General features: G+C 38.9%; 1 protein-coding gene across 5 annotated transcripts in view; it reads left to right on the plus strand.

The window, feature by feature from the left end:
- Window positions 1-14,741, plus strand: part of AFTPH (aftiphilin) — a 1,798,650-nt gene that overhangs the window by 1,081,819 nt on the left and 702,090 nt on the right. For all 5 annotated transcript variants that reach the window (XM_044055647.1, XM_044055663.1, XM_044055669.1 and 2 more), the window contains exon 7: window positions 2,130-2,252. In XM_044055647.1, the coding sequence (XP_043911582.1) occupies window positions 2,130-2,252 (123 nt within the window). The remainder of the gene's footprint in view (window positions 1-2,129; window positions 2,253-14,741) is intronic.

Below are 14,741 nucleotides of genomic sequence, written 5' to 3' on the forward strand. Positions count from 1 at the left end.
CCCCACATCCTTTTCTCGTGTCCTTTACAAAGCCTCCAACTTAATATCTCCATTATCCTTCCTGTATTATCTTTCTGTTATGTCTACAGTTTTTGTGCTTTCTTCTGTTAGCAGTGTAAGAAGCTGACTCTCATTCCCCAGCTTTCTTATAGTATACATTATAGTCCCCCCCCCCCACAGGAACATTGTTACCCAACTGCTAACCAGCACTATTCGCTTCCCCAGTCCTGCCAGACCACACCCCACCCCAGGCATTTTAGTTTTGTGATATATTTCTTTTAGTATAGTTTCCAGTTTTAACGTTGAGTATGTTTCCTATTGTTATTAAGCTGCAAGTAGTCCTAAGCAGTTTATAGTATTCCAGTATGTTTCAGAAATTTTACAACAGTTCAAACCTTTTTATTTTACACCAGTTCTCAGCCACTTATCATAGTAATAAAGGGTGCAGTATGATTTGTGAAAATGTCTCCAAATATCTTGTCCTCTACTTAGTTTAATATAGTTTTGTCCTGTGTGTGTTCACCCCCTTCCTTGTCAGATTTGTTCTGTGATGTCCACCCATTTAGGACTTTGCCTCTTCTTTTGCAGGTTGCCTTCATTACTAAGTATATTACCGTCTCCGAAATAATTCTTGACAGGGTTTTCATGGTTTCTTCCCACTTGTCTGATCCACTGACACTCTCATTTGTGAAGTCTGTAACCTCTTTTGATTTCATCTCTAAAACATATCCCCTTCTAGTACAAAGTCATTTGTACTTTCCGTGTCCAGATTATTGATTTCTTGGCTCCCGTCTTCCTGACATTCACAGTTGTGTTCCTCATTGTAGCCGGGCACACAAAATACTCCTTCCTTCCTTACCATTCTTTTTTCCCTCCCCTAGATATGATAGAAATCCTCCGTACAGTAGACTAGCTTTGTCCTTGACAATATTTCTTGTATTTTTGTTCCAGAAGCAGTTATAATTAGTCTGAGAGGTCAGAAGATGGCTGCATTTTTGTTTGAAGCTTGAAGAATCTTTCAGCCTTGTGAAATTTGTCTCAGAAGTTATTTTTTCTGTCTCTTCTTTATCTAGGTCTGGTTGGGGGTGGGACTACCCTTGCTGGCTGTAGATACTAGGAATAACAAGGGAGGGATCATTAGTATGCAAAGGCGGGGGGTCTACCTGCTGGTATCTACATGGAGTATTTGTGCAGTGTCTTAAAATAGCCAAACATGTGCATACATCTACGTGTAAGGTCTTGTCACTTGCAAATTACTGTGCCTGTCTGCTGCTATTTCCTCTGTACTCTGCTCAAGATCAGTATTACAGCAGAAACTTCCATTCCAGGTACTAGGATGGAAGCTGACCATTAGTCTTACTTCTATCCTCCTAGCATGTGCCTGTTGGCTCTACAGCTTGTATTTGAACCAGTGTAATCTCTCTCATTCAGACCATCTTTCTGCACTGGCAGAGCTGGCTGGATTACAGTGTTATTAAATGCCTGCTCAGGCTTTAATATCCCTGGTGATACCCACTTATTAGCTGACACAGATACTTTGCTATTTTCTGGTTTTTGGTGAGTGATGTTTAAAACTAGGAAAGACCACTGTCCCAGTAGTCCAGTAATCTTGTTGCTATCTATATGATCAATATTAAGTGTATACTTAAGCATTTTCTGATTTATAATGCTGTTGAGCACAGCTTGAAGCCTGCTTGTTTAGTGTAAATTTAAAAAATGGAATTATGATAGCAGCTGTGAAATAAAGAAGCTGGTTGAGGAGATGGTTGATATAAGGGCTTATGTGAGACTCCTGCAGTCATTATGGTAAAGTGGATGTCAATGTGGTGAACAGGAGTAAAGGGCACATCCATAGGAGAGCAGTATAGCAAATGCAAGTAGGAAAGGAACTGGTTGTTCGCTACAACAGGATAAATTGAGGAAAGGATTTGCTTAATGTATTTCTTGTAGGACAGATGGGTCTGTTGTTGTTATATTTGAGAAATAATTGAGCCAGTGGATGATTGAGATTAGATCCACTTATGTTACTTGATATATGAGTATTTAAAAATTGAGGTTTTGTTGAATTCATTCTGTATGGAATTGAATTTCAGAAACCCAGTGTAGTTATTTTGTGTATCTTTTTCTAGGGAATGCTGGAGCCCACGAAGGAACCAATGAAGCCAATCTCTGCTGCTGAAAAGATAGCTTCACTAGGACAAGTGCTACCTGCATCACCAGAGATGAATAATTGCACTGCAGAGCAAATCCAGGTAATTTTGTCTGTAGATTTTACAGATTTTTCTTTTCCTGCATCTTTACAATGAACATATTGTGGTCTGTGTCATTTTTCCTAAGATGTTAAATGCACTTGCATTTTAATGCATTAATTTTGTTTTACAAAAACTATAATACTAAATATGCTAGAGGCTTATTTATCAAGTTTGGTGATCTGCATATATGAAATAATGCAGGTTGCATATTTGATGCACAGCAATACTTTAAAAGCATTGTAGCCTATCTGTTTTCATAACTGGTTAAGTTTGATGTTGCACAGATATGAAGTCATGCGATTTAACTGTTTGCTAGGTTTCAGTGCAGTATTATTTGCAGTGCCACAAAATGAATTTCTTAGTCCTTGAAAAAATAGCAAAGGGGGGTACCCCTGTAGTTACAGTGTACTGTTTTTCAGCACATCAAGTTTTGAATACTATCATCAGAAGATGGAGTTCTGTCCCCTTTGTACCAGTGTAAATGTGTGCAGTAGATTTTGGCACACTTCGGTTGCTTGTGGGCTCTACATCTGGTACTCCTTTCCCATGCTTTTTGCTGCTGTCTGCATTTCTGGTGTTGCAATGGTAGCATCCCCCCCCCCCCCCATCCCGTACTTTAAACCTCAAATCAGTCTTGCAAAGAGAGAGGTTGGCATAATGGTTAAGATAATTGCCTTACAGACACAAAGTGCAGAATTTGATTCTCACATGGGTTAATTGGCTAGGCTTAAAATGACCCAGAAGGGCAGTTAGCACTTAGTACTAATCTATGAGCTTATGAAAACCATTCTTCAGTTAGAGTTTCTTATTTCTTCTTATTTTTCCTTTGAGAACGGTATGATGCTGTATACTTCCCATTCATGTTTCTTTGAGAAAACACTTTTATATTTATTGTTTTGACATGGGTGCCATCAGCAGCTGTTTATTGGTGAGCTGACTGTCCCTGGAGTTGTATTACAGAACTTCTCGTCTTTCCGTAAATACTCCCATTAAAAGTAAAAAAAATAAATAAATAAATAAATATATATATATATATATATATATATATATATATATATATATATATATATATATATATGTTTATATATTATCAACACGTCATGAGTGCAGCAATAGATGTCACTGCTGCATCTGCTAGTTTGCTGGTGGAATTGTTAGAGACTGTATATTTACCACTGCAATTTTTTTTAAGTTACGTCATTAACTATTATAGATTTTGCTTTTATGTGCCATAAGGCTTCTGCTTGGTGTACAAATTTATTCAGGATATGGGTAACAGAATTTTTTTTTTTTTTTGTGAATAGCAATGGTACTAAAACAGTTTTTACAATTACGTTGAGAGGCATTCCTAGTTAGAAAAATAATGTAGGTCTTCATATTAAACCCATGGTATGTGAGCTAGCTTCTTGGAAGTAGTTACCATCCTCCAACAATTGATTTCTTCCTTATGTTATTATTGAGTTGCTAAGGATATGTAGAATTTGTAATGTTTGATATCACCTACTTGAAGCTACTAGTATTATTCTTCGGTAATAGATAGGCGTTGCAGTTATGAAACAGTCGTGAATGTTATTTTAAGGTGACTAGTAAACCTAAATCTAGTTCAGAAACCGGTTTTATTATGACAGAGGAAAGGAATAGCTCTAGTTTATTCACATATTACATTATTCAGCTTAAGAATAGCTGGCCCTTTTTAATGCAGGGTGATTTTTTTGGTTTGAAAGTGACTACATTTCCTGCAGTTTCTTATAGAAAAGGGATTAGACTGTGAATTTATTATTCATAGCAATTTTGTAAGATCTGATGAGATGTTAATATATATGGACCACAGGGGGTCTTCTTCTGCGGAAACTTAATATTTATTCATAAGTAATTTCTAGTTTTCAAACTACTAATGGAAAACTGTCTGTTGCAGGACAATGTACCTGAAAGTGATGGTGACATTTATGCCCTGAGGTTCTCCTGTAATAGCCTATTAGAAAATCATTTTGTGATCCAGCATCACTTCTGACAATCAAGCTCTCTCCCAACATGATCAGATGGCCTGTTCATTCCTCTAGGTTGAGGCACTGGCTATTTTTTGTCTTCTGCCATTCATGGAGTGGGTGTTGAGTTATCAGGAGTAATGCTGTGATTCTGAAAGGGTCTGTGTTTTTTTTCTCCTAGCCCCTAACATCTTATTACATAATTTCACATCATTACAGGAGGTTGGGAAGGCAGTGGGGCGTAACCTAGAGCATTTAACCCCCCATATGCCCATTGGGCAATCACTACTCCCCCCAAACTAGATTCTCACTCCAAACTCCAGCCTTGACCATATATATCTCTCCATTAGAGTTGCTGAACACATTGCTTCCAGCTGCAATGGTACATTAATCCACCCTTCCTGGCCCATCAAATTTCCAAGCCGCTAGTTGAATTCTGGTCACTTGGAACATAATCAGTGCCACTGGTGTAGCAAAAATATTAGAAGATTTAAGTTTAAACCTCTGGAGCACTTCTGTGATAGCAGAAATATATAGTTTGGAAAATCCTGTGCCAACTAGTACCAGTCTAGTAATTTTTCTGCTTTTAGAGCTTGTGTTTTAGAGCCTGTTAACACTGTCGGGGGAGGGAAGTATGAAAGATCTGCTTTTATTTAAGGGGTTCAGATATATATATATTACACAAACAGACACACGCACACACACACACACACACACACATATATATATATATATATATATATATATATATATATGAATAAAATAGATAACGAAAGGAGCAAACCAGGGTGCCAACTCCAAAAAATCATACGTAGTCCACTAGGTATTGTTAGAACAGCACACTGATGATAGATTAGATAAAAATCCAAACGTTTTATTCCATTAAATAAACAGACAGCTGTAGGGTAAGCGCTTTCGCTAATGCTTCATCAGACCCATACAAACAATAATTAATCACTCTTAAATAGTAAAAAAGGCGGTAAAATTCACCTGCCAATTAACAAGTTGACATAATTAAAACCACTAAAAGCAAGGTATTAAAATACTCACAAATGACATGTGCATAATGAATTGTTGAAAATACAAATAACTAAAAATAAAAACCTATTACAAGAAATTCAAAACACAACAAATCCTTATTTACAAAGTCTACGGGACTTTAGAAAGGGTTTTACTGGAATCATTGAGTTCAGACCTGGAAAAACATCCGATCTCAACCTCATGATCCAGGTTGCTTCCCTGGTCTCTGTATAATTACGTATATCACCTCCCCTAGGTCCTGCAAAAACTTGTTCAATCACCCTGAAACTAAATACGTGCCGTTCACCTCCCGCTATGACGTGCTTAGCTAGAGCACTCGCTTTATTGCAAGTCCTGATGTTGTATAAATGCTCACGTATCCTATCTTTCAGTAACCTGTTAGTCTTTCCAACATAGAATGCCTGGCACATTGACAAGAGGAAGAATAAGAGAAACAATTTATCTTACTTACAGCGTAGAGCTTTGAACTCACTCATGCGAGATAGTTCTATAGCAATACGACCTGCAGATAAAGGAGGAGGGATAGTGGTCTTGGATAAGGAGGACTATAATAATAGAATGTTTAATATGTTATCTGACAGTAGTTTTTATAAATGTATTACAAGAGAGGTTGTTGACACAGTGAGTTGTTATGTATCTAGTTCATTGAACAATCTTAATGAAAGGGAATTGATAAGTTCTGATATGTTTAAGTTTTTTAAGGTAGATCATCCACTTATTCCGAATATACAGGGCTTACCCAAGGTTCATAAAGCTAGGGATGATCCACCACTTAGACCGATAGTAGCGGGTAGAGGGTGGATCACAGAACCGATCTCCATTTTTATAGAGAAACAACTAAGGGAATATGTAGACTTGAATGAATTTACTCTACGTGATACCAAGGAATTCTTATTAGACTTGAATGACTTTTTTAAAGATAATGTATCAATGACTAGATACTTTTTTGTGACACTTGATATTCAATCGCTGTTCACTACCATTCCTAACAGTGAAGGCCTATGTATGTTAGAGAGATATCTAAGAAGGGAAACAATGATACAATCAGATCGTGTGAATTTACTTGTAGTGCTTCTGAAGTTAGTGCTTGAGGCGAACATTTTTTATTTTGAAGGGAAATATTACATTCAGAAGGATGGCGTAGCTATGGGCACTTCGTGTGCCAATAGCTACGCCAATCTTTTTATGGCAGAATGGGAATGCACCCATATGTTTGCCTTAGAGGAGTTTGTGATGTTTGTCCCATTCTATAGGAGGTTCGTAGACGACCTGTTCTTATTATGGACGGGTACGTTGAACCAGCTGGAGGTGTTTGTCAATAAGTTGAATTCGGCAACTAATTATTTGAGATTTACACATGAATTTTCTATAACTAAGATTCCTTTTTTGGATATTTTTGTGGAGAGGTTGCCGAATGGATTAGTGAACACTGGGGTTTTTAGGAAACCATGCCATAGGAATGTACTTTTGCATAGGACGAGCATGCATCCGGGTTATGTTTACAACAATATTATTAAGGGACAGGCAATACGAGTCTCTAGATATAATCCCTCAGAACAGGGCTTTCATACTGAGTTGGATGACTTATGTGAGAGACTTCTGGAACGTGGTTATTCTAACAGAGATATATCTGTAGGTATACAGGATATACCTCAGCTTAGGAGACATACAGCTACTCCATATTTTGGGAGAGAAGCTGTTAACATTGAGGGAATAGAACAGGAGTGTCCACTGGTAGTACTTTTGATAGCAGTTTAACATTTCCTATTTTTTATACCACTGATGTAGGGATGATTAAAGATATAATAAGGACACACTGGCGAGTGTTGACCGATACATCCCTAAGAGATATAGTTGGAGAGAGTCCTCATTTTGTATATAAAAACAAAAAGAATTTGAAAAGGTTATTATGTTATCCGAGTGACCATTTATATAATCCCCCATCCTCTCATTATGGTACGGTCAGGTGTGAACAATGTAATTATTGTAGCCACATCAATAGGGAACCACACTTCCTCAGTCCAGCACATGATCATTTGTTTACATTTAAAGTACAAGCGTCCTGTTTGTCTTCCAACGTAGTCTACCTGGCTACCTGTGAAGGGTGCCAGGCATTCTATGTTGGAAAGACTAACAGGTTACTGAAAGATAGGATACGTGAGCATTTATACAACATCAGGACTTGCAATAAAGCGAGTGCTCTAGCTAAGCACGTCATAGCGGGAGGTGAACGGCACGTATTTAGTTTCAGGGTGATTGAACAAGTTTTTGCAGGACCTAGGGGAGGTGATATACGTAATTATACAGAGACCAGGAAGCAACCTGGATCATGAGGTTGAGATCGGATGTTTTTCCAGGTCTGAACTCAATGATTCCAGTAAAACCCTTTCTAAAGTCCCGTAGACTTTGTAAATAAGGATTTGCTGTGTTTTGAATTTCCTGTAATAGGTTTTATTTTTAGTTATTTGTATTTTCAACAATTCATTATGCACATGTCATTTGTGAGTATTTTAATACCTTGCTTTTAGTGGTTTTAATTATGTCAACTTGTTAATTGGCAGGTGAATTTTACCGCCTTTCTTACTATTTAAGAGTGATTAATTATTGTTTGTATGGGTCTGATGAAGCATTAGCGAAAGCGCTTACCCTACAGCTGTCTGTTTATTTAATGGAATAAAACGTTTGGATTTTTATCTAATCTATCATCAGTGTGCTGTTCTAACAATACCTAGTGGACTACGTATGATTTTTTGGAGTTGGCACCCTGGTTTGCTCCTTTCGTTATCTATTTTATTCATTTTGTTGTTGCTGTTTACTTAAAGGGCAATTTATTCCGCTTCAGCACTCATTGGACATTTTCATTCAGTTATCTAATTGCCGGTGCGTTTATGGAGACATGGATGGTGCCGTCATTGATAACGTTGAACTTCCTTATACTATACGCAATCCAGAAGCGAGGAGTGGAGACCTGAATAGGAACCATGGAAGTCTTGATGGTGAGCGATTAGATGGTGAACGCTTGATGTCCGAAAGATTTATGCGAATGGTTAACACTGACTACAATCCTCTAACCTTGTATGAGGTGGATATTGAAGGTATGGATAATGAAAGTTTGGCAACTGATGCATTGAACTATGAAAGTTTGCACTTCTCTTGAACGATAGACAGTGACTTGTGTAAGTTGAACGCATGCAAACTCAAAGGCAGCACTTTGAGGTTTGCTTGCAGCGCCGCATTATACCTAGGGGTCTCAGGGTACTGAAGATGCCAACGACTGGCACCCAGTACCCAGAACTTTTATATAAATGGCAGCAAATAAACATTGAAACGAGCCTGAATTATATGAGGCTCCTAAATGATTTTTTTACACCACTAGAAGTAGCGCTGAAGGATAGTGTGAATAAACAACAGACAGAGCTTTACGAGAATTTTTCGGCACGCTTTGTGGATGAGCACTTTTGTAAGATACTTGACGGTGTTTGTCAGTATGAGAAGCGGCTGCTAGACCAAAAGAGGTCAAAGTTACAGAGGGACATTATTGACTTTCGTAAAGGGAATATCTTCACTTGGCCGAGGGTCAATCAAGATTCTACAACAGGACAGCAGCTAGAGGGGAGACTTTTAGTCCCCACTATAGTTGACAAGAACGTCGATATGGCCGTGAACCAGAACTTTGAGAATGTTTCTGTAACAGATAATTTAATGACAAGGAATGATTTGTTAAATGATGTTATACAATCTGATGTTTTAGATGTTGATAATAATGTGAGTGGAGAGACTGCTGCATTAGTAGATGGGTTAACTGTGAATAAAAGTTCTGCGACTTCTAGCAAGGTGATTATTGGGACTATTCCCAATAACACCAATGCCCTTGTTCCATCTGTATCCAATCCTACTGATACTGTTGTTAGAAGGAAGACCAATATTGGGAATGCATCTTGGGTTAATAATGACCCACATTATGGTAATAGGGGTGATCAGCAGAGGGTTGGTGGCCTGAGTTTTAGTGCTATGCATCCTTTCCCTATCAGGGTAGAGAGGAAAGAAGGGAGGACTCGATCAGCCAGCAGGGGGAGACAGAAGAGGAAACTCTCCCCACAATACCCACAGCAACACAGTATCAAGAAAATGTGGGAAAGGAGAACGAATCCTTAGTTTTTAATTTATCATCACGAAGTTTGACCAATGATGAAGAAAGCTTATTGAGTAGAGGGTTGTCTTTCATCCCCACTGCCAATAGTAGCTATGAGGAAACGTTACGGGACTTTAAGTTATTTGTTAGGAACACTTCCTTGAAAGTTTTCTTTAATGATAGAACTACCTTGGATACTGGCCAGTTGAGGAGACCCAGTACTTTTCTACCACCCCCACATCCGTTGTTATCTGCCTTTAGTAGGCTAGTTGAAGATGATCTATTTAAGATGAATATTGACAAGAGGAAGAATAAGAGAAACAATTTATCTTACTTACAGCGTAGAGCTTTGAACTCACTCATGCGAGATAGTTCTATAGCAATACGACCTGCAGATAAAGGAGAAGGGATAGTGGTCTTGGATAAGGAGGACTATAATAATAGAATGTTTAATATGTTATCTGACAGTAGTTTTTATAAATGTATTACAAGAGAGGTTGTTGACACAGTGAGTTGTTATGTATCTAGTTCATTGAACAATCTTAATGAAAGGGAATTGATAAGTTCTGATATGTTTAAGTTTTTTAAGGTAGATCATCCACTTATTCCGAATATACAGGGCTTACCCAAGGTTCATAAAGCTAGGGATGATCCACCACTTAGACCGATAGTAGCGGGTAGAGGGTGGATCACAGAACCGATCTCCATTTTTATAGAGAAACAACTAAGGGAATATGTAGACTTGAATGAATTTACTCTACGTGATACCAAGGAATTCTTATTAGACTTGAATGACTTTTTTAAAGATAATGTATCAATGACTAAATACTTTTTTGTGACACTTGATATTCAATCGCTGTTTACTACCATTCCTAACAGTGAAGGCCTATGTATGTTAGAGAGATATCTAAGAAGGGAAACAATGATACAATCAGATCGTGTGAATTTACTTGTAGTGCTTCTGAAGTTAGTGCTTGAGGCGAACATTTTTTATTTTGAAGGGAAATATTACATTCAGAAGGATGGCGTAGCTATGGGCACTTCGTGTGCCAATAGCTACGCCAATCTTTTTATGGCAGAATGGGAATGCACCCATATGTTTGCCTTAGAGGAGTTTCAGATGTTTGTCCCATTCTATAGGAGGTTCAGAGACGACCTGTTTTTATTATGGACGGGTACGTTGAACCAGCTGGAGGTGTTTGTCAATAAGTTGAATTCGGCAACTAATTATTTGAGATTTACACATGAATTTTCTATAACTAAGATTCCTTTTTGGATATTTTTGTGGAGAGGTTGCGAATGGATTAGTGAACACTGGGGTTTTTAGGAAACCATGCCATAGGAATGTACTTTTGCATAGGACGAGCATGCATCCGGGTTATGTTTACAACAATATTATTAAGGGACAGGCAATACGAGTCTCTAGATATAATCCCTCGGAACAGGGCTTTCATACTGAGTTGGATGATTTATGTGAGAGACTTCTGGAACGTGGTTATTCTAACAGAGATATATCTGTAGGTATACAGGATATACCTCAGCTTAGGAGACATACAGCTACTCCATATTTTGGGAGAGAAGCTGTTAACATTGAGGGAATAGAACAGGGAGTGTCCACTGGTAGTACTTTTGATAGCAGTTTAACATTTCCTATTTTTTATACCACTGATGTAGGGATGATTAAAGATATAATAAGGACACACTGGCGAGTGTTGACCGCCGATACATCCCTAAGAGATATAGTTGGAGAGAGTCCTCATTTTGTATATAAAAACAAAAAGAATTTGAAAAGGTTATTATGTTATCCGAGTGACCATTTATATAATCCCCCATCCTCTCATTATGGTACGGTCAGGTGTGAACAATGTAATTATTGTAGCCACATCAATAGGGAACCACACTTCCTCAGTCCAGCACATGATCATTTGTTTACATTTAAAGTACAAGCGTCCTGTTTGTCTTCCAACGTAGTCTACCTGGCTACCTGTGAAGGGTGCCAGGCATTCTATGTTGGAAAGACTAACAGGTTACTGAAAGATAGGATACGTGAGCATTTATACAACATCAGGACTTGCAATAAAGCGAGTGCTCTAGCTAAGCACGTCATAGCGGGAGGTGAACGCACGTATTTAGTTTCAGGGTGATTGAACAAGTTTTGCAGGACCTAGGGAGGTGATATACGTAATTATACAGAGACCAGGAAGCAACCTGGATCATGAGGTTGAGATCGGATGTTTTTCCAGGTCTGAACTCAATGATTCCAGTAAAACCCTTTCTAAAGTCCCGTAGACTTTGTAAATAAGGATTTGTTGTGTTTTGAATTTCTTGTAATAGGTTTTTATTTTTAGTTATTTGTATTTTCAACAATTCATTATGCACATGTCATTTGTGAGTATTTTAATACCTTGCTTTTAGTGGTTTTAATTATGTCAACTTGTTAATTGGCAGGTGAATTTTACCACCTTTTTTACTATTTAAGAGTGATTAATTATTGTTTGTATGGGTCTGATGAAGCATTAGCGAAAGCGCTTACCCTACAGCTGTCTGTTTATTTAATGGAATAAAACGTTTGGATTTTTATCTAATCTATCATCAGTGTGCTGTTCTAACAATACCTAGTGGACTACGTATGATTTTTTGGAGTTGGCACCCTGGTTTGCTCCTTTCGTTATCTATTTTATTCATTTTGTTGTTGCTGTTTACGAAGGGGCAATTTATTCCGCTTCAGCACTCATTGGACATTTTCATTCACATATATATATATATATATATATATATATATATATATATATATATATACAGTGAATATAAAAAGTGTATACACTCCTGCTAAAATTACAGGTTTTTGTGATATAAAAAAATGAAACCACAATAAATCAATTCAAAACTTTTCCCACCTTTAATGTGACCTGTAACCTGTACAATTCAATTGAAAAACAAACAAATCTGTTAGGGGGAAAAATATATAAAAAAAAAATAAAAACATATAAGCTGGATGCATAAGTGTGCACACCCTTAAACTAATACTTTGTTGAAGCAAATGATTTATTGTGGTCTCATTTTTATATTACAAAAACCTGGCATTTTAACAGAGGTGTGTACACTTTTTATGTCCACTGTATATGTGTGTGTGTGTATGTGTGTGTATATATATATATATATATATATATATATATATATATATATATATATATATATATATATATATATATATATATATATATATATATATATATATATATATATATATATATATATATATATATATATATATATAGTGGACTTGGTGCTTGTGGCATTCCTTTTTCATTGCTTTTTGCTAGTTTCTTCATTCCAATTGATGTAGTGGCAGCATTTCTCCCCTATTACAGTGTCCTCAAATTACTGTTGCAAACCATTTTTCAGATAGGGTTCTTCCTTAGTTCCTTCTTCTGTAGTTTGAAGTCAGTGGTGACATATGCCTCCTGCTCTATTCTAGATGATTTTGTATATTACTTGCTTTGATTTAGTTTTACTATCATCAGCTGCTTGTTATTCCCTGATCTCTACTTAGTAGTTACTTTGAGTTACATTGTCACTTTGCAGTGGAATGTTTTGTCTGCAAAATCCACCCACATGTTGACAATTTGCACATCACAACAAATTAATATATGTTAAGTTGTCTATCTCGCCTTCATTCTTGCTGGATGGGTTCGGAGCCGACCTCGGCTCCGACTCGGCCACTCTAAAGCTCGAGAGTTGGTTCCACCGGCCCGAGGCTCCCCTTATATCCCACAATGCTAGGCGATAGTTACCTCAGATCTCGTTTGCCGCTACAGCTTCGAGGTTGGTTATTCTACCGGTTCCTGGTGAGTTTTAGCTTTTTCTATAAAAAGTTACTCTTTTTACCCCTTTTTTAGTTTAATTATTCTTAAATTAGTGTAGTTCATTGAACTCTATCCCCGAACCTAATTTTTTTTTTTTTTTCCCGTTTCTTGTTAAAAGAACTTTTAGTTCTTCCCTTGGGCCTTAGGCCTTCCCTTCCCTAGGGAGTGTTTGTGTAGTGTACTACTGTTTATTGTACTTTATTTTAGTATTTTTACTAAAGTTTGTAATTTTGACAGGGTATAACTGGTGTGTTTGAGTGTGTGTTTGTGTTCACCAGTTAGGCTATGTCTAAAGAAGCAAAGGTCTCCGGATTCAAGAAGTGTGATGCGTGCTGTCAGAAAATGTCTCTGACAGACACTCACACTTCTTGTGTCTATTGTCTGGGGCCTTTGCACCTGCAGGACTCCTGTGCTGTCTGCCATGGCTTCAGCCCCAGGGTCCTGCAGGAAAGGAAAAACAAGCTTATTTTGAGAGGCTTGTTGAAACCTGAGGATTCCCTGTCTGTCTCAACAGGGAAGCCCTCCAAGGCATCGAGGTCTTCGGCTCCGGCTTCTGAGCCGAGACCTCAGGTTGTTCAACCTTTGCCTTTATCGGCTCCGCTGCAGCCGCCAAGACCCTGTCCACAGTTTCTGTGGCTTCGGCCCCGGCCGGAGCCGAGGTTATCGAGGTACCCGTGTCGGCTCCGACAAGATCTTCGGAGCCGACAACCAGAAAGAGGTCTAGGTCACCTTCTCTTGGCTCCGCTCATTCGGCTCCAGGATCTCCCCTGCTGTCTGAACGGAGCCAAAGGTCTCATTCCTCTAGGTCATCGAGGCTGTCCGATCATGACCTTCAGAGGGTGGTGAGTCGACTACTCAAGTCTGAGGCACTAGCCCAGATGCTTCAGAGCTCGACTCATCAGTCGGTGCCTGCCCCGTCCATCAACTCTTTCCTCCTTCGACTCTCTTGAGTTCGGAGCCGGGTCGTGTCGGAACCGAGACTGTGGTCACCTCGAGCCGAGACAATTGTCTTCGGCTCCGCCGGCTCCGCTTTCTTCCATGGAGGAATCTCGGCGCCGGACTTCCTCGTCGGCTCCGAGGGGTGAGTGGCATCGGACCCTTGTCCGACCCCTCTCCCTCTCGGTGCTTCGGCGCTGGTGAGTTCGGCTCCGACATCGCCTCGAGCCATCACTGTCGGTGCCGAGGGGTCCTTAGCTCCTCGGAGCGGGACCTCTGGCTCTGCCTGACAGGGGTGCTGAGGTCATGCGGAGTGTGTTAGAGCCTGGCTCTACTCCACAGTCGGCTCCGCCAGCCCCTCCTCTATGCTGCCTCAGGGTAAGTCGACTCACTCCCTCATCCCGGACCGCAGAGAGCCAACTCCTCAGGAGCTCCCTTTGGGGATTTCATCCTCTTCCGAGGCCTCTCCTGATTTGGCAGAAGAGCCCCCTCGGAAGAGGAAGTGCAAGAGGAAGCACATTGACTCACC

The sequence above is a fragment of the Protopterus annectens genome, chromosome 1.part2, assembly GCF_019279795.1.
Source record: "Protopterus annectens isolate FY-2018-M chromosome 1.part2, PAN1.0, whole genome shotgun sequence".
In the NCBI taxonomy this organism is placed as follows: Eukaryota; Metazoa; Chordata; order Ceratodontiformes; family Protopteridae; genus Protopterus; species Protopterus annectens.